At 35.3% G+C, this 20,354-nt stretch overlaps 1 protein-coding gene across 1 annotated transcript; it reads right to left on the minus strand.

Annotated features, from left to right (window-relative positions):
* Positions 1-178: 178 nt before the first annotated feature.
* Positions 179-20,066, minus strand: dcst1 (DC-STAMP domain containing 1). The gene is made up of 16 exons (XM_028450927.1): positions 19,978-20,066; positions 19,770-19,895; positions 18,841-18,915; positions 18,618-18,746; positions 17,733-17,872; positions 16,684-16,852; positions 16,468-16,611; positions 16,135-16,256; positions 8,351-8,508; positions 7,971-8,070; positions 7,797-7,892; positions 7,557-7,683; positions 5,274-5,390; positions 5,028-5,170; positions 4,048-4,140; positions 179-347 (listed from the first exon to the last, which is right to left on the minus strand). Exons 1-16 carry the CDS (start codon positions 20,018-20,020, stop codon positions 267-269), a joined length of 1,863 nt encoding a protein of 620 aa, XP_028306728.1. The 5' UTR covers positions 20,021-20,066; the 3' UTR covers positions 179-266.
* Between the last annotated feature and the right edge of the window lie 288 nt (positions 20,067-20,354).

Genomic DNA, 20,354 nt, shown 5'->3' on the forward strand with positions numbered 1-20,354 from the left:
AAAAAAAAAAAAAATTTGGGGTCAAAATAAAAACTGACAACAACCTTGGTTGAACTTAGTTAACTGATCATTTTTCCCCGTCGTTTTTGTCAGCAATAGTTCTTCGGCTGTCAAAAACTACCATAAGCTGAGGCTAAAAGCAGTCAAAGTTCAGACAACTGAATCTATGTTACACTTAAACTCTCTTTAAAAAGACTAAGACATTAGAACTTAAATTAGACCAAAAATGAAACTAAAATAATGACGTCAAATTATACTTTGTTCCTCTAACCGGGAGCGTAGTACGTCTCTTGGTCGGATTCCTTCTGGCAAAGACGGCAACACCATCTGTTGAATCTCTGGAACACCTTCAGATAAACACATTAGAGATGTTAACAATGCCAAACACAAAGGAAATACAAACTTTAAAGTCTTTTTAATGAAGACAGTGACATCATCATCATCCATCAGGTTTATCTGGAAGTGCAATGACATCAGTCCTAGGCTGCGTCTGAATAGTCCCTCCTATCTCCTTTCCTATTAGTGTTGTTCCCATGCCCTTTTTTGGCCAAGATACCAATACCCAGTTGCGCAGAATCGGCCGATACCAATACATGCCGATACCGCAATGTTTAAAAAAAAATATGACCAGTTTTTCTTCCAATTCTTAAGAGCTGCATACTCACTTAGATGTAAAAAATAATTGATATCATGGCTTGGTCTGGCTCTGGTTAAACCTTTGTAAAACAGCAAAAGAATACCAACACAGAGTAAATGCAGGAGAACTTTTTTTATTGTCCACTTGGTATAGGTGAGAAATTAATAAACTTTTCTGAAACCTGAATTTTGTCTCTCAAATGCCAACCTGTAACCATACGTGTTTCTGTGATCAGGAGTCAGGGCAACAGTGAGAGTTGGAGGAAGGTTGGACATAGTTTAAATTTGAACCATTCTGATTCTTTTAAGAGACATGGTCAACTAAGCTGAGCTAACCATGAACATCTCCATGAATTTTAATCCAATGATCTTTTTACTTTTTTCATGAACTTCACTAGGAATTTCTCACAGGGCTGTTTTCAGCAAGTGTATGAATTTGAATAAAAATATTATACATTTTCGTTTCATAACCTGAGTGTGTGATGCTGCAGTTACTTAAACATGTTACTGTGCTCACCTGGTGCACAATATCAAACAAACAAAAAGAAACAACGTATACAACCCAGTAGAGAAAGCGGCAGTATTAAATCAGAAACAGTTCTAGGTTATTAATATTTATAATATTCATAATAATAATATAATTTATTGATCACATCACAGTGACATTATTTCCTCTGCATTTCAACTATTTGTAGCAGTAGTCTGACACAGCATTGCGAGCACTCCGGGAAGCAATGAGGGGTGGAGGAGAGAGGTACCCGGGGCGACGGCCAGGGTGAGACCACTGCATCCGATGGCGCAGAGTGGGGTTTATGTTTCGTGCGACGAACGGCAAACTGGGCTGTACCCAGACAGGAGGCGGTGCCCACGGACGCCGGTGCATCCCTAACAAGCGTGCCCTTGGAGTCGGCCGCGTTGCAAGATGTGAGAGGCAGGCTGCCCGAGGGGAGCGGAGCGGCCCCACAGCAGGAACCGTAGCCGTCTGTAGGGGGGAGAGGGTGAGACCCGTACTCCTCCGGAGGGTGCGGGGTGGCCAAAGACCCCTCAGTGTGGAGGGGGGACCGCCAAGTTATGAAGATTCTTCTTCATTGTTGTTCGGCGGCTTCTACATTTGTTTGGCGGACTGGGTATTGAAAGTAGTTTGAAGAAGAGTTTAATGCTGTAAATCGGCAGTATTGGCATGTTGATAGTTAATACTTGCCGATACGGATCCAGTGCCGTATCGGGAGTCCTCCCGATACTAGTATCGTTATTAGCACAAAATTATTTCCTATATCCACTGTCCCTTAACCCCCGAAATTAGTTAAGTGGTGGGTAAGATAAGGAGCATTCCAATTCTCTTTAAGCTAAGGAAAGGAGGCTCAATGCTTCCTTTATAACCTCCTTTAGCCTAGAAACACTGATGCATTCTTTACCCAAAGGAGACCCGATAATGCTGCCCCACAATTCCTTTCAGCGACAACATTTAAAGGGACCCGCTCATCCGAGCATTCACAGAAACTCACAAAGACTGAAAAGGTGATACTGATCATGTAAGTTACCAATGCAATAACATGCCTGGAACAACTATAAGTACATTTTTAGGCCTATATCTCGCATAAATGTAACATTTTCATAAAATCATACTTATTTTGGATTAATGTTGATTTGTGAGTGGAAGGTGAGTGTGAGCAACCATTCTCAATGTGACATTCTTTTAGTTTCACTTTTGTTCCTCGTAGCCTGGTAGCCTCTTTTCCTTTGTTTTACATTCAAACCTTTTGATATTTGAGATTATATCAGCGATTAGAGGTACAGGGGAAGGTGCTATAATGGCCCTTTTAGTAGTCCATTTTCAGAAATGTGTAGCTTTTTCACCACGGCAAAAGTCACTAACCTTCGCCGCCGTCGGATTATTATGTCACCTAGGGGAAGTGCGTCTGATTGTTAAAAAAAAATGTGATGGCCTTTCCCTAACTCCTTTAGGAAGTCTCCTAAAAACTTTCCTTAAAGAGTAACTAAACCCTAAACCAACTTTTTTTTTGGAGAATACATATGTATTTGTGTATTAAGTAGTGCTGTTTATAGAGGGTGTTCCTGGAGCGTCAACAACCGCGTCATCAACCCGGAAGTCGCCATTTTGGAGATAAGCAGCTGGTTTACAAACAGCACACAAACGAGCAAATCCTGAATTTTGAGAGGAAATGGTGAACTATTGCCGTGTTTTTGGCTGTACTAATCGATCAGAACATGAAAAACGTGGAGTTTTATAGACTGGCAAAAGTTATAACAGATCAGGGAAGAACAATGTCTGCATTTTATAGTCAGTAGTTTTAAATCAGGAGAGCAGTGACATGAGACTAACTCACCATTGATGCACCAGTTGTTATTGGTGTTTATGCAAACACCACCGCCCTCATCTCCCATCTTGCATTAACAACCAAGCTAAACGCTAATCCTCCATCCTGTGTTCTAATGTCAGCTCCCTGGAGAACAAACTGGACTACCTGAAGCTGGATTTAAATGCAAGACGGGAGATGAGGCCATCCCATAAAAGCTGAGAGGAGGGAGAGGGTTTCCTCCAATCACAGCCCTCAGTGAGCATTGATTGACAGCCAATGAGGAAGTCCATTGTGTTCCGTGTGCGGTAATGTTTGTGACTCTGTGCTTCTATAAAGAGCAGATTCTGCACTAATCTGAGGATTCATCAATACTATGTGTGTATTTACAGACACATCATGCAAGACAGTGTATTCCCGTCTGTCTTGCGTGTGCGGACGTGTGTCCGTTTTATCACTGCGTGTGCAAGACCAGGGCTGTTTGCCCCTGAGTGGTGTCTGTAAGGCTGTGTGTTAGCTTCACGTTGTGATTGTGTGTGCCTGTAGTTGCAGTGACACATTTTAGCTATGAACCTGCTGTGTGTGTACAGACACATGATTGTTTGTTTTACCATCTGTCTCTGCGCACAGCCATGTGGGCTGACAGAGTGGGCGTGTCTTACTGCTACAATAGTAACGCCCATAATCAAGGCATTTTTTGAATTTCCCTCCTAGTGGCAGATCAGCAGAAAGCAGGGGTTTAGTTACTCTTTAACCCTGTGACGTCATCCGCAGGGTTAAGGAAAAGTGGATAGGAAAGGAGATAGAAGAGACTGTTCTGACGCAACCCTTTCTTTTTTTTACACTCTGTTTTAGTAGATTTTATCAACAGAACTAACTGGATGTGCAGTGCTGCCACCTACTGGCCTGGAGGTTTATTAAAACGTGTTTATTTAAACTGAAATAATTTTATAAATGCAACGAGGCTTTAGAGCACTTCCGTCTAACAAGAGATGGTAATTATCATTGACACCAAATTCAAAAGACAAATGGAGAGATTTATTATAATACAGGAATGTTAGTGAAAATAATAAAACTGAACACAGTTTCTCACCGTCCTGGTTTTGCGTGAGCGCCGTTTGTCCTTGCAGTGAAGCCGTCTGCTCTTCTGCAGTTTGTACAGGTACAACACTCGCTTCTTCTCTATCTGACAAACAAACAGAGCAGCAGCAGCTATAACCCAGTGCCCTCAGCACTGCCCTGCAGGGGAGCAGAGGTACTACTACTTCTAGTTGAAACTGCTGATCGATGGGATGTTCAAACGATTGTTCACAGACCACATGTGGCTCAGCTCTGCTACATGTCAACAAACACTTTAAACCAGCGTTTAAGACATTTTCACCAAAATAAAAACAGACATTCAACGCAACGTTCAATTCTGTGGCAGTTGTACATGTGCACGAGTGAAAACACATCTTTCTCAGCTCTGAAGTGAAAGAGTGACACAGACAGTTACAGTTACAACGACTGGAAGACGCATCGCTTCCAGAAACCAGTGTCACTTTATTGGTTTTGGTTAAGTGCTGAGAAAAGTAAGACCCAACAGTATTATAGCCAAACTGAAGTTGAATTATATGTAACAAGCTTTTCTTTAATCACAATTATTTTTAATCTGATATCAATTATTTTAGATTATACAAATCTTAATCATCTTTAACCAAGTAACATTTTAAAAATAACCAAATTAGGCAGAAAATCCAAAAATGGCCAAAAAATTACATAGGCACTTTAGTTATTATTTCTCCATGTATTTGTGATATTTTGGCCGTTTTAGTATTTTTTTCACGCAGCATCAGGGAGTCAAAGCACTATGAAATGTATGAATATCAAATGATTTGACATTTACAAACAAGTCCTGAACCGGCTTATCACACCACATTACAAATCAGTGATGTCTGAGTAGACATATTAGGAATAGCAGTTACTTTCTTTTATTGAATATTTATATGTGTAATAATTAGATGGGATTGGACGCCCTGAGGCATTACTGACATCCCTGATCTATTGTGTATATGTGACTGTAAGTGTGTGTACCTCGGGGTTGAAGAAGGCGGCGATGAACCGTCGGAGTCGATTGACGTAAACCTGAATCCAGCTCATCAGCGCCGCCAAGAGGACACAACATACACAGCTGATGTAGACGGTGGCAGAGAGCGGGGTGGGATGGACCATGCACTCTGATTGAGGGGGGGTTACAGATGTACACAGGCTTCATTCACCACACACTTAATCACAGTAACACTGAATTAACCATTGGCTGCAGCATGACCTTTGACCCACCCTGGTTGTTGGTGTAGATGCTGAATTTGGACGAGCTGTTGAAGGCCGAAATGGACGATCGCAGGAGGCGCGCCATCATGGAATCTCCGCCCACATTGATATCCACCTGATGGCTGCCTGTGCAGAGCAGGCAGAATTACAGTGTTTAAAGACGCTGTGACTGAAACAAACTCAGAGGCTTGTGGTGGAAATGTCACATTGAGTACTATGCACTACAAACTCAATGAGTATACATTACATTAATATAAACTATAAATATGATGAGCATTCCCACTGAAGTATACTTCCAAGTTTCCCAAGATGCATTTGGAACCTACAACGACAAAAACCTGAATCACACTGAGGCTAAACATCTCTGTTGATTCTCCATCTTTGAAAGTTCTGAAAACATTTTAAGTGAGAAAGTGACCAAGTAGAATATCAACATGTGCTCATTTGATCCATAAAGCTCAGGAAAACAGATTTCATGCCGACATTTCGGAAATTTTCGGAGACCCTCCATTGTGCTACTGACAAAACCTCTGGTTAACTTACTTACAAGAGCCCTATTTACAAAAGTGCTAAAGGGGACATATCATGCTAAATCCACTTTTTTAGCCCTTAAATGCATTTTGTTGTATATTTAGAGTGCTTAGAAGTACAGAAAAAATCAAATTAGTCTCTTCAGGTGCTCCGTAGATATCTTTATATTCTGTTTTGCTCATATTTTTCAATCTGTTTCGATTTTTCTATTCTCTATTACGTTTTTTGAACTATTACATCGCAGTATTTGCAGCGGAACTGCCAAATTAGGACATCAACTCCAGGCCCAACACTTCGAGCAATCCGCCATTTTTATTTCTCGCTTTTATTTTGTAGTCCAAGCTCAAGGATGCCGAAGTTGCGAGAGGATAAGTCAAAATGTTTGGTTGTTGGATGTAGTAACCCACACGCTTCATTACACCGTCTCCCAGCATCAGAACCTTTTCAAAGTGCCTGGTTGAGTTTTATTTTTTATGGAAATGTACCCACATCTGTGGGTAAGGTCATTTTTGTGTGCGCGAAGCACTTCAAGGATGACTGCTTCAGCAACCTCCACCAGTATAAAGAAGGATTTGCCAAAGACTTTGTCTGATTGAGGGTTCAATTCCTTCTATCTTTGGAGACAACGAACAGAGCACTTCGGTAAGCTGTAAATAACGCTAAAAAGTGTGATGATAAGACGTCCCTGTCATTGTTTTGTTAGCATTAGCAATTGCACCATCTTCAGACTTTATATGTTAGCGCTGTGTGCTCGTTTTAGATCCTTGATGATATGGCCTACGTGATTTAATTTACGTCTAAAGTTTTCATTAGTCATTTTATTTTGCCGTTTTTGTCTTTGAAAAGACTGTATTAAAATGCATTTTGTGACGTTAGCTTGGCGCTCGCGTTAGCTCGGTGCTTGTGTTAGCTCACTTGTTAGGGTTCTGCAGGTTCATCCTCATTTTCATCTCGCTCCGCTGGGTCCGACTCTGGCTCGAACATGTCAGGCTGGATGGATAAGTCTTCTTTTGTTGACATTTTGTAAATAACGTGTGAATAAAAAGTTTATGAGCCGCTACATAGCCGTATCTCTTCTATCAAACTACAAAAATGGCCGAGCAGGGTAGAGTTGAACCGAGTGTCACCTGAAGAGGGGGCGGGGTATGGAGTGTCTCACTTGCATTTAAAGAGACCGCACCAAAACGAGTTGCTCTCAGAAGAACATCAGAAAAGGGGTAGAAAAGGGGCCTGTGGAGCTATAATAATGAGGAATTCAGACCCAAGCAGTGCAGTTCTGCTTTATATAGACCACAACTGTATGATTTATATGTAAAAAGGAAGGATTTAAAACCATGATTTGTCCCCTTTAAAAAACTAATGAAAGACAAGAAGAGATGCTTTACTTTTAGCTTGAAGCTGGTCCCAGGACGATTTTACATTCCATTCGCAATGCATCATGGGGCAGTTGAGTATGACTAGTGTGCCCACTGTTCTCGCATACTCAATCTTTCCATACTGTCTAATGTGAACGCACTACATAATAAGTTTGACGACAGACGTAGTATGAGTAGTACGTTAGTATGACATTTACATACTAATATGTACTGGATACTGGATACAGATTACACTTTCATCTACGAACACTGTGTGTGTGTGTGTGTGTGTGTGTGTGTGTGTGTGCGTGTGTGTGTGTGTGTGTGTGTGTGTGTGTGTGTGTGTGTGTGTGTGTGTGCGTGTGTGTGTGTGTGTGTGTGTGTGTGTGTGTGTGTGTGCACTTACTGGTCAGGTTGAACTGGGTGACAGTGTGTCTGCTGATGATGTCGAGGATGTGGAAAAAAGAGAAGTCGATGAGCAGCATGACGGCCGAGAGGATAGCGATGGTGAAAACCTGGAAGAGACCCGATGTCTGCACACGCACGCACGCACGCACACAGACACACACACACACACACACAGCGGTAGGTGATTGGCTGCCTCATCAGTGGAATGACTGCTGTTTTCTGAAGTCCTTGAACGCACCACTTGTTTAAGCTCCTTGGAGTGGACCTTCAGACTCAGAGGGTCGATAAATTTATTTTTCTCTGACTTCCTCAGAGGCAGCACGAAGAACTTCCCCTGAAAGCAAAGCAGGAGAGCCGAGGATGAAGAGGAGGATGAGGGGAACGGTGGAGAAGAGGAAGGCGTGGGGCTTACCGCTCTTCTCCTCACGGCGTCCAGCCGTCTGAAGTAGGAGGTGAGGTAGACGTTGTCAAAGCAGATGTCTACTCTGTAGTTCCTGACGTAATTAAAGGCTCTGCAGAGGAAGAGGAAGAGGATGAAGAGGAGATGCTCTCCAGTCACTAGATATACAATTTCCCCACATCAAGTAATGTCATCCACTGATGACAATCACAAAATAACCCAAAAAACTAGGAGAGAGAAAGAACTACAAAACACGTGAGGAAGTGACGTGAAACAACAACAAACACACAAAACCAACACAACCAAAACAAAACAATTTCGACATTGTGTTCAGTGACAGATTCTATTTTCTCCTTAAGAACCTCTTCTGCACTGAGGAAGAAGAGTCTTACTGAATGAAGGTGAAGATGAAGGTGAAGGACAGCACAAACTGCAAGATGTCCAACACTTGTCCCATTGTCTTCACCAAATTAATGAAGGACATCTTCACAGCTTTAGTATACTCCTTGTCAAAAGGAGAATCACTGAGCACCTCCTGCTTTTGCTCCTCCTGAAGCACACCAAAAAGGTTCACAAACGTTTAGGAGGGTTAGTTTAGGTTTAGGTTTAGGTACAAGTACACGTTCAGGTTTAAGTTTAAGTTTAAGTTTAAGTTTAAGTTTAAGTTTAGGTTTAGGTTTAGGTGTAAGTTTAAGTTTAGGTTTAGGTTTAAGTTTAAGTTAAAGTTAAAGTTAAAGTTAAAGTTAAAGTTTAGGTTTAGGGTTAGGTTTAAGTTTAAGTTTAAGTTTAAGTTTAAGTTTAAGTTTAAGTTTATGTTTAAGTTTAAGTTTAAGTTAAGTTTAAGTTTAAGTTTAAGTTTAGGTACAGGTTTAAGTTTAAGTTTAGGTACAGGTTTAAGTTTAGGTTTAAAAGTTTAGGTTTAAGTTTAAGTTTAAGTTTAAGTTTAAGTTTAGGTTTAGGTTTAGGTTTAAGTTTAGGTTTAAGTTTTTGCTCCTCCTGAAGGACACCAAAGAGGTTCACAAACGTTTAGGAGGGTTAGTTTAGGTTTAAGTTTAGGTACAAGTGCAGGTTCAGGTTTAAGTTTAAGTTTAAGTTTAAGTTTAGGTTTAAGTTTAGGTTTAGGTTTAGATTTAGGTTTAGATTTAGTTTAAGTTTAGGTTTAAGTTTAGGTTTAGGTTTAGATTTAGGTTTAGATTTAGTTTAAGTTTAGGTTTAAGTTTAGGTTTAGGTTTAGATTTAGGTTTAGATTTAGTTTAAGTTTAGGTTTAAGTTTAAGTTTAAGTTTAGGTTTAGGTTTAGATTTAGGTTTAGATTTAGTTTAAGTTTAGGTTTAAGTTTAAGTTTAAGTTTAAGTTTAAGTTTAAGTTTAAGTTTAGGTTTAAGTTTAAGTTTAGGTTTAAATTTAAGTTTAGGTTTAGGTTTAAGTTTAAGTTTAAGTTTGGGTTTAAGTTTAAGTTTAGGTTTAGGTTTAGGTTTAAGTTTAAGTTTAGGTTTAGGTTTAAGTTTAAGTTTAGGTTTAGTTTTAGGTTCAAGTTTAGGTTTAGGTTTAGGTTTAGGTTTAGGTTTAGGTTTAGGTTTAGGTTTAAGTTTAAGTTAAAATTTAGGTTTAGGGTTAGGTTTAAGTTTAAGTTTAGGTTTAAGTTTATGTTTAAGTTTAGGTTTAGGTTTAAGTTTAGGTTTAAGTTTAAGTTTAGGGTTAGGTTTAAGTTAAAGTTTATGTTTAAGTTTAGGTTTAGGTTTAAGTTAAAGTTAAAGTTAAAGTTAAAGTTAAAGTTTAAGTTTAGGTTTAAGTTTAAGTTTAGGTACAGGTTTAAGTTTAAGTTTAGGTACAGGTTTAAGTTTAAGTTTAGGTCAAGGTTTAAGTTTAAGTTTAAGTTTCGGTTTAGGTTTAGGTTTAAGTTTAAGTTTAAGTTTAAGTTTAGGTTTAGGTTTAAGTTTAAGTTTAGGTACAGGTTTAAGTTTAAGTTTAGGTACAGGTTTAAGTTTAAGTTTAGGTAAAGGTTTAAGTTTAAGTTTAGGTACAGGTTTAAGTTTAAGTTTAAGTTTAGGTTTAGGGTTAGGTTTAAGTTTAGGTGTAAGTTTAAGTTTAAGTTTCGGTTTAGGTTTAGGTTTAAGTTTAAGTTTAAGTTTAAGTTTAAGTTTAGGTTTAGGTTTAAGTTTAAGTTTAGGTACAGGTTTAAGTTTATGTTTAGGTACAGGTTTAAGTTTAAGTTTAGGTACAGCTTTAAGTTTAAGTTTAGGTACAGGTTTAAGTTTAAGTTTAGGTACAGGTTTAAGTTTAAGTTTAAGTTTAGGTACAGGTTTAAGTTTAGGTTTAAAAGTTTAGGTTTAAGTTTAAGTTTAAGTTTAAGTTTAAGTTTAGGTTTAGGTTTAAGTTTAAGTTTAGGTTTAAGTTTTTGCTCCTCCTGAAGGACACCAAAGAGGTTCACAAACGTTTAGGAGGGTTAGTTTAGGTTTAGGTTTAGGTTCAAGAACAGGTTCAGGTTTAAGTTTAAGTTTAAGTTTAAGTTTAAGTTTAAGTTTAAGTTTAGGTTTAGGTTTAAGTTTAAGTTTAAGTTTAGGTTTAAGTTTTTGCTCCTCCTGAAGGACACCAAAGAGGTTCACAAACGTTTAGGAGGGTTAGTTTAGGTTTAGGTTTAGGTTCAAGAACAGGTTCAGGTTTAAGTTTAAGTTTAAGTTTAAGTTTAAGTTTAAGTTTAGGTTTAGGTTTAAGTTTAAGTTTAAGTTTAAGTTTAGGTTTAAGTTTAAGTTTAGGTTTAAGTTTAAGTTTAGGTTTAAGTTTAAGTTTAAGTTTAGGTTTAGGTTTAGGCTTAAGTTTAGGTTTAGGTTTAGGTTTAAGTTTAAGTTTAAGTTTAAGTTTAGGTTTAGGTTTAAGTTTAAGTTAAAGTTAAAGTTTAGGTTTAGGGTTAGGTTTAAGTTTAGGTTTAAGTTTAAGTTTAGGTTTAGGTTTAGGTTTAAGTTTAAGTTTAAGTTTAAGTTTAAGTTTAAGTTTAGGTTTAAGTTTAAGTTTAGGTACAGGTTTAAGTTTAGGTTTAAAAGTTTAGGTTTAAGTTTAGGTTTAAGTTTAAGTGTAGGTTCAAGTTTAAGTTTAGGGTTAAGTTTTTGCTCCTCCTGAAGGACACCACAGAGGTTCACAAACGTTTAGGAGGGTTAGTTTAAGTATAGGTTTAGGTACAAGTACAGGTTCAGGTTTCAGTTTAAGTTTAAGTTTAAGTTTAAGTTTAAGTCTAAGTTTAAGTTTAGGTTTAAGTTTAGGTTTAGGTTTAGGTTTAAGTTTAGGTTTAGGTTTAGGTTTAGTTTAAGTTTAAGTTTAGGTTTAGGGTTAGGTTTAAGTTTAGGTTTAAGTTTAGGTTTAGGTTTAGGTTTAAGTTTAAGTTTAAGTTTAAGTTAAGGTTTAGGTTTAGGTTTAAGTTTAAGTTTAGGTTGAGGTTTAGGTTTAAGTTTAAGTTAAAGTTTAGGTTTAGGGTTAGGTTTAAGTTTAGGTTTAGGTTTAAGTTTAGGTTTAGGTTTTAGTTTAAGTTTAAGTTTAAGTTTAGTTTTAAGTTTAGGTTTAGGTTTAAGTTTTAAGTTTACGTTTAGGTTTAAGTTTAAGTTTAGGTTTAAGTTTAAGTTTAGGTTTAAGTTTAAGTTTAAATTTAGGTAGAGGTTTAAGTTTAAGTTTAGGTACAGGTTTAAGTTTAGGTTTAAAAGTTTAGATTTAAGTTTAAGTTTAGGTTTAAGTTTAATTTTAAGTTTAAGTTTAGGTTTAAGTTTAAGTTTAGGTTTAAGTTTAAGTTTAAGTTTAGGTACAGGTTTAACTTTAAGCTTAGATACAGGTTTAAGTTTAAGTTTAAAAGTTTAGGTTTAAGTTTAAGTTTAAGTTTAGGTTTAGGTTTAGGTTTTAAGTTTAAGTTTAGGTTTAAGTTTAAGTTTAGGTTTAAGTTTAAGTTTAGGTTTAAGTGTAAGTTTAAGTTTAAGTTTAAGTTTAGGTTTAAGTTTAAGTTTAGGTTTAAAAGTTTAGGTTTAAGTTTAAGTTTAGGTTTAGGTTTAGGTTTAGGTTTAAGTTTAAGTTTAGGTTTAGGTTTAGGTTTAAGTTTAAGTTTAGGTTTAGGCTTAGGTTTAAGTTTAAGTTAAAGTTTAGGTTTAGGTTTAGGGTTAGGTTTAAGTTTAGGTTTAAGTTTAAGTGTAGGTTTAGGTTTAAGTTTAAGTTTAAGTTTAGGTACAGGTTTAAGTTTAAGTTTAGGTACAGCTTTAAGTTTAAGTTTAGGTACAGGTTTAACTTTAAGCTTAGATATAGGTTTAAGTTTAATTTTAAAAGTTTAGGTTTAAGTTTAAGTTTAGGTTTAAGTTTAAGTTTAGGTTTAAGTGTAAGTTTAAGTTTAAGTTTAAGTTTAGGTTTAAGTTTAAGTTTAGGTTTAAAAGTTTAGGTTTAAGTTTAAGTTTAGGTTTAGGTTTAAGTTTAAGTTTAGGTTTAAGTTTAAGTTTAGGTTTAAGTGTAAGTTTAAGTTTAGGTACAGCTTTAAGTTTAAGTTTAGGTACAGGTTTAACTTTAAGCTTAGATACAGGTTTAAGTTTAAGTTTAAAAGTTTAGGTTTAAGTTTAAGTTTAAGTTTAAGTTTAAGTTTAGGTTTAGGTTTAGGTTTAGGTTTTAAGTTTAAGTTTAGGTTTAAGTTTAAGTTTAGGTTTAAGTTTAAGTTTAGGTTTAAGTGTAAGTTTAAGTTTAAGTTTAAGTTTAGGTTTAAGTTTAAGTTTAGGTTTAAAAGTTTAGGTTTAAGTTTAAGTTTAGGTTTAGGTTTAGGTTTAAGTTTAAGTTTAGGTTTAGGCTTAGGTTTAAGTTTAAGTTAAAGTTTAGGTTTAGGTTTAGGTTTAGGGTTAGGTTTAAGTTTAGGTTTAAGTTTAAGTGTAGGTTTAGGTTTAAGTTTAAGTTTAAGTTTAAGTTTAAGTTTAGGTTTAAGTTTAGGTTTATGTTTAAGTTTAAGTTTAAGTTTAGGTACAGGTTTAAGTTTAAATTTAGGTACAGGTTTAAGTTTAAGTTTAGGTACAGGTTTAAGTTTAAGTTTAGGTACAGGTTTAAGTTTAAGTTTAGGTACAGGTTTAAGTATAAGTTTAGGTACAGGTTTAAGTTTAAGTTTAAGTTTAGGTTTAGGGTTAGGTTTAAGTTTAGGTTTAAGTTTAGGTTTAGGTTTAAGTTTAAGTTTAGGTTTAAGTTTAAGTTTAAGTTTAGGTTCAGGTTTAAGTTTAAGTTTAAGTTTAGGTACAGGTTTAAGTTTAAATTTAGGTACAGGTTTAAGTTTAAGTTTAAGTTTAGGTACAGGTTTGAGTTTAAATTTAGGTACAGGTTTAAGTTTAAGTTTAAGTTTAGGTACAGGTTTGAGTTTAAATTTAGGTACAGGTTTAAGTTTAAGTTTAGGTACAGGTTTAAGTTTAAGTTTAGGTACAGGTTTAAGTATAAGTTTAGGTACAGGTTTAAGTTTAAGTTTAGGTAGAGGTTTAAGTTTAAGTTTAGGTACAGGTTTAAGTTTAGGTTTAAAAGTTTAGGTTTAAGTTTAAGTTTAAGTTTAAGGTTTAAGTTAGTAAGGTTTAGGTTTAAGTTTAAGTTTAGGTTTAGGCTTAGGTTTAAGTTTAGGTTTAGGGTTAGGTTTAAGTTTAGGTTTAAGTTTAAGTTTAGGTTTAGGTTTAAGTTTAAGTTTAAGTTTAAGTTTAAGTTTAAGTTTAAGTTTAGGTTTAAGTTTAAGCTTAAGTTTAGGTTTAGGTTTAGGTTTAGGTTTAATTTTAAGTTTAAGTTTAGGTACAGGTTTAAGTTTAGGTACAGGTTTAAGTTTAAGTTTAGGTACAGCTTTAAGTTTAAGTTTAGGTACAGGTTTAACTTTAAGCTTAGGTACAGGTTTAAGTTTAAGTTTAAAAGTTTAGGTTTAAGTTTAAGTTTAAGTTTAAGTTTAAGTTTAGGTTTAGGTTTAAGTTTAAGTTTAGGTTTAAGTTTAGGTTTAAGTTTAGGTTTAAGTTTAAGTTTAAGTTTAGGTTTAAGTGTAAGTTTAAGTTTAAGTTTAAGTTTAGGTTTAAGTTTAAGTTTAGGTTTAAAAGTTTAGGTTTAAGTTTAAGTTTAGGTTTAGGTTTAGGTTTAGGTTTAAGTTTAAGTTTAAGTTTAGGTTTAGGTTTAAGTTTAAGTTTAGGTTTAGGTACAGGTTTGAGTTTAAATTTAGGTACAGGTTTAAGTTTAAGTTTAAGTTTAGGTACAGGTTTGAGTTTAAATTTAGGTACAGGTTTAAGTTTAAGTTTAGGTACAGGTTTAAGTTTAAGTTTAGGTACAGGTTTAAGTATAAGTTTAGGTACAGGTTTAAGTTTAAGTTTAAGTTTAGGTAGAGGTTTAAGTTTAAGTTTAGGTACAGGTTTAAGTTTAGGTTTAAAAGTTTAGGTTTAAGTTTAAGTTTAAGTTTAAGTTTAAGTTTAGGTTTAGGTTTAGGTTTAAGTTTAAGTTTAGGTTTAGGCTTAGGTTTAAGTTTAGGTTTAGGGTTAGGTTTAAGTTTAGGTTTAAGTTTAAGTTTAGGTTTAGGTTTAAGTTTAAGTTTAAGTTTAAGTTTAAGTTTAGGTTTAAGTTTAAGCTTAAGTTTAGGTTTAGGTTTAGGTTTAGGTTTAAGTTTAAGTTTAAGTTTAGGTACAGGTTTAAGTTTAGGTACAGGTTTAAGTTTAAGTTTAGGTACAGCTTTAAGTTTAGGTACAGGTTTAACTTTAAGCTTAGGTACAGGTTTAAGTTTAAGTTTAAAAGTTTAGGTTTAAGTTTAAGTTTAAGTTTAAGTTTAGGTTTAGGTTTTAAGTTTAAGTTTAGGTTTAAGTTTAGGTTTAAGTGTAAGTTTAAGTTTAAGTTTAAGTTTAGGTTTAAGTGTAAGTTTAAGTTTAAGTTTAGGTTTAAGTTTAAGTTTAGGTTTAAAAGTTTAGGTTTAAGTTTAAGTTTAGGTTTAGGTTTAGGTTTAAGTTTAAGTTTAGGTTTAGGTTTAAGTTTAAGTTTAGGTTTAGGCTTAGGTTTAAGTTTAAGTTAAAGTTTAGGTTTAGGGTTAGGTTTAAGTTTAGGTTTAAGTTTAAGTTTAGGTTTAGGTTTAAGTTTACGTTTAAGTTTAAGTTTAAGTTGAAGTTTAGGTTTAAGTTTAAGTTTAAGTTTAGGTTTAGGTTTAGGTTTAAGTTTTAAGTTTAAGTTTAAGTTTACGTTTAAGTTTAAGTTTAAGTTTAAGTTTAAGTTTAAGTTGAAGTTGAAGTTTAGGTTTAAGTTTAGGTTTAAGTTTAAGTTTAAGTTTAGGTACAGGTTTAAGTTTAAATTTAGGTACAGGTTTAAGTTTAAGTTTAGGTACAGGTTTAAGTTTAAGTTTAGGTACAGGTTTAAGTTTAAGTTAAAGTTTAGGTTTAGGTTTAGGTTTAAGTTTAGGTTTAAGTTTAGGTTTAGGTTTAAGTTTAAGTTTAAGTTTAGGTTTAAGTTTAAGTTTAAGTTTAAGTTTAAGTTTAGGTTTAGGTTTAAGTTTAAGTTTAAGTTTAAGTTTAGGTACAGGTTTAAGTTTAAATTTAGGTACAGGTTTAAGTTTAAGTTTAGGTACAGGTTTAAGTTTAAGTTAAAGTTTAGGTTTAGGGTTAGGTTTAAGTTTAGGTTTAAGTTTATGTTTATGTTTAGGTTTAAGTTTAAGTTTAAGTTTAAGTTTAAGTTTAAGTTTAATTTTAGGTCTAGGTTTAAGTTTAAGTTTAAGTTTAGGTACAGGTTTACATTTAAATTTAGGTACAGGTTTAAGTTTAAGTTTAGATACAGGTTTAAGTTTAAGTTTAGGTACAGGTTTAAGTTTAAGTTTTGGTTTAAGTTTTTGCTCCTCCTGAAGGACACCAAAGAGGTTCACAAACGTTTAGGAGGGTTAGTTTAGGTTTAGGTTTAGGTACAAGTACAGGTTCAGGTTTAAGTTTAAGTTTAAGTTTAGGTTTAAGTTTAGTTTAGGTTTAGGTTTAGGTTTAGGTTTAAGTTTAAGTTTAGGTTTAGGTTTAAGTTTAAGTTTAAGTTTAGGTACAGGTTTAAGTTTAAGTTTAAGTTTAGGTACAGGTTTAAGTTTAAGTTTAGGTACAGGTTTAAGTTTAAGTTGAGGTACAGGTTTAAGTTTAAGTTTAGGTACAGGTTTAAGTTTAGGTACAGGTTTAAGTACAGGATAGCCGGAGTTCCATGAGCTCTGACCTCTACGTGGACTTCGGTGGTGAACTCTTTGGTCAGCTGGTCTACTGAAGAGTTGAGCTGATCGAAGAGCAGACCAAAGTTTCCCTCCACGGGAACGTTCTCCTTACACCATGGAGTCATTACTGAAGACAAGTACCAGAAGAGAAGGTAAGAGCAGGAGATGGACCAGGACAATGTCCAGGTGAAGGTCAGAACAGGAGAAGAACCAGGAGCCGGACAGGTGAAGGACCAAGTGAAGATCAGAACAGGAAAAGAAGTATGAGGAGGAAGGACCAGAAGTGCATTCGTGTGTGTGTGTGTGTGTGTGTGTGTGCGTGCGCGTGCAAGCCTGACCTCTCAGGACTTCACACAGAAAGATGAACTTCATGGGCACACAGAAGATGTGGCTGATGATGGGAACAGGAATGGCCTTCAGACACTCCGCCCACTTCCGATCGAACCAATCAGCACAGCGCTGCATGCCGTGTTCCACCACGCCTTTAAGGAGAGATGAGACAATGAGAGATGAAGAAATGTCCGCTCACTGTCAGTCGCTGTGTGTCGACTCACCGCTGCACTGGGTCAGTGTTTTGGTGACAAACTGTTCCTGAGTGTTGTTTCCTTCGTTCTTGCTGGTGTGGAATCCATCGTATCCGAACCGACGAACCATCTCGTCTCTGATTCTCTGAAAGTTCCTGTTCACGTCCTGAGCCTTGGACTGAAACTCAGTCTGGTCGTTCTGAGAGGGGACAACCAAAATAACACCAGTAGTTAACTCATACATGTCAACAGACCTTCCTCTTGTGTTAGCTTCTGTTAGCATCTCCTATTATAGATTTTTGGTGTGGGTATATGAGCCTTTTTTGTGTATTGTTTAATTTTTTTAAATGGTAAAATGTGGGAAAGCTTAAACAAAAAAAATATTTTAACAACCGTTAACTACATATGTGTAGAACTGTAACAGTGCATTAAATTACCATTGACAATTTTTATAGAATTTTTATGGCAATTACAATTACAAATTACAAAAAATGTATTGTTTGAAACTAAATCACAACACACAATCCTAATCAACTGTATTCTATACTTTCACGTTCTCAAATATAAACCTAGTTAAAATAAAAGGAAATATAATCTGGCTACTCTGTATAAATTGTATTTGTAACAGTGTATAACAAACTGGATGAAAAATTAATTCAAGAACAAAAAAATATCTTTGTGATATAAAAAAAAATGGGGTCACATTTCAAAAGAGGTTTGGAACCACTGACCTAAGGGGAGATGAAATACACACCATATATATATATATATATATATATATATATATATACTGTATAGTGTGTTTATATTGGAGGACTAGTTGCCCATGTCTAATCTAGGTATTGGTCTATATAATTGTATGAGATGTGGCTTCATGATTGTCGGAGTGAATTGTCAGTTTTAAAGTGATAGATCTAGTGAATATGAATGTAACTTGGACTGGTGCCCTGTTAGGGTGTAGCCCCACCTATCCATCCATCCAGTTAATGGTTGCACCTGAATGCTGCTAACTTTAGGGGAAAGTTTGTATGATTGAAGACCCTGAGCAGGAGCAGGGTTAGAATTTTCCTCGTCCTCACCATGAGCTGCTGTGTGATGCGTATGAAGGGTCTGATGGCGTCCCTCCACAGTAGCTTGCTGTTATGCACCTGCAGGTCCAGGTTGCAGCTCAGAGACAGAGCGGCTCCTTCAGCGTTACGCTGGATGTTGGACAGCGGACCTGAAAACACAAATCAGCTCAGGACAGTCACACAAATCAGAGGCGGCACAGCGATTGTGTTCGTCAAAGGAAACTATAGGAAGAATTACCTTTTTCTATTATATTGTAAAGTCAAATAAATTTTAGTTCAGGAACCTCAATACACCTCGGTTTGATCAGCAAAATCATCAAATAATAAATAAATAAATAATGACCATTCACACATTCTCCCTTTGTTTGAATCCAAATAAATAAAAGCACCTTCAGAAAATGTGTAATGTTTAATCACAGCTGAGGCTGAACACGGAACAGTTTGAAAATCTGTTGTTATTTTACTTTAATGGATGTGATTTCCTTTTTGTAAAAGAAATACATTTAAATCTCCATTACTGAGCTGGAAATTGTCTTGTCAATGTTTAAAGAGAGTTTAGATTTGTTTTATGGTTACTAAAAAAAAAAGGTTTTAAAGTTTCAATCTTTGCTGGATATTGGACTTACTTTGCAATAAATCATGTAAATTTAAATGTGATAAATCTGTGCATGAAAACTGTTATCAAAAACCAGGAATGATGGAAATGGTTTAGAAGCAGGTTACACATCCGTCACATGACTGAATATGATATTTAAAATATCTTACAAGATAAATAAACAATTAAATGGAGCTAATATTATTACATTTAATGCTTTCTGTGATGTTGCGTGGGTTCGTGTTACCCAACATCACAAATTAAACCGTCTTTTCACATGAAATGAAAAAAACAACAACCTGTGTACAGCACAGTCAGGACCAGCAGCATCAGGTAGTCCCGCCCCCGAGAGCCAAGCATGCTGGGTAACATGAGCAAGATGGAGCACCTGATGAAGGAGGACAGAGCTCCACCCACTGCGCACAAGACTGAAACACACACACACACACACACACATTTATAGTGAAGGCATGTTTAGTTTTTCAACATCAGATGTAAACAATAGGGCTGCCTCTTCCTCACCTACAAACACAACGCCTACTTTCACTTTCAGGTCAAAGGTCAGTGGGAGGTTGTGGGCGATGCCCCAGAACACGACTGAGAAAAACAAGGAAGATAGAGACAGAAATCAGATTAAAGTGATTTCAACTTAATGACTTTTTGTCATTATTTCAGTTTAATCACTTTGTCAATAAACTCACACTCTTAACTGGTCAAAAAAAAAAAAAGAACATCATCGTCATTACAGCAAATAGATCTAAGGGATAATTGATAAAATATTTTGGTACTAAACAATAAGAGATGCTTTTACTGCCCAGTTGACATGTAATAATTAAATTATAATGGTCAAATATTTCAAACTTTGTTATAGGTTTATAAAAAAAAACGAAATCCTTTTTTCAATGTTTTTAAATAAGTTATTACATTTTAAGAAAACATTAATAACACTGTGGAAGAAAATCAATTTTTATAAATAATGTCTAGTGTTTAAAAGGCTGAAACACCCGATTCAAAGGAACACTACTACTGACGCGTCCCAAATGTACATCATTCTATAGCTGAGACACAACTCCCACTCTCAAATGGTAAACCTAATGTGTATTCACTCCTATGGGCATTTTTGCTGAATCATTTGAAGAAAGATCCAGGATTCTGGAAAGAATTGAGAGTTCTTTTAACAATTTCAGATGGAAAACATGGCTGCTATCACGTGATAACATAAGCATGGGGGGAAATGTGAGCCCTGCTCATATTAAGGAGTTTCATTAAATTTGTGTATTATTTTGGAGATATATTTACAACTGAGTTAGTTTTAATTTGCACAAAAAAATTGACTTTTTTGCTTTTTGCTGTGGACCAAATTGGATGCTCTGAAGGGCTGGATTTGGCCCCCGGGACTTGAGTTTAATACTTGTGGTTCAGGTGAATATATTATTAGACGTGCTACAGACCTGCACCACTAACAGCTCCAAACAACGCACACATGACATGATGAGCCACCGCAAAGTCTGAGGAATGACCGCAGAGGAACCGGTGAAGGGCCGGGGGAAGGCAGCTCCGTACAAACCTCTTCACGGCTGGGAAACAGAAACAGTGATTATTATTATTATTATTATTATTATTATTATTATTATTATTATTATTATTATGCTAACTCACCGCTGAGAAAACCAGGACGTCTCCGAGGACCACTGGAAGCCATCTTCAGTTAATAACTTCGTTCTAACACATTCATAACTGTTATAAACTGTTACAAATTCTAGAACACACTTTTTTTCCTAATTAACGGCCTCTCCACCAGCTCCTATTGGCTGTCCTAAAGTCACCAAATGACGTCATCATCTAATTTGCATACTTGATTGTATTAGATCAGTGTTTTTCAACCTGTTTTGAGCCAAAGTACGTCTTTTCATTGAATAAAATGCCATGGCACAACCTAAAATGTTTAATAAAAATAAAATAAAAAATAAATAAACTCTGTTACCTTTATTAACAATATACAGTCATTTGTCATTTAATTCTTATCAAAGTTTATT

This window comes from Gouania willdenowi, chromosome 6 (genome assembly GCF_900634775.1).
Source record: "Gouania willdenowi chromosome 6, fGouWil2.1, whole genome shotgun sequence".
NCBI classification, from domain to species: Eukaryota; Metazoa; Chordata; class Actinopteri; order Blenniiformes; family Gobiesocidae; genus Gouania; species Gouania willdenowi.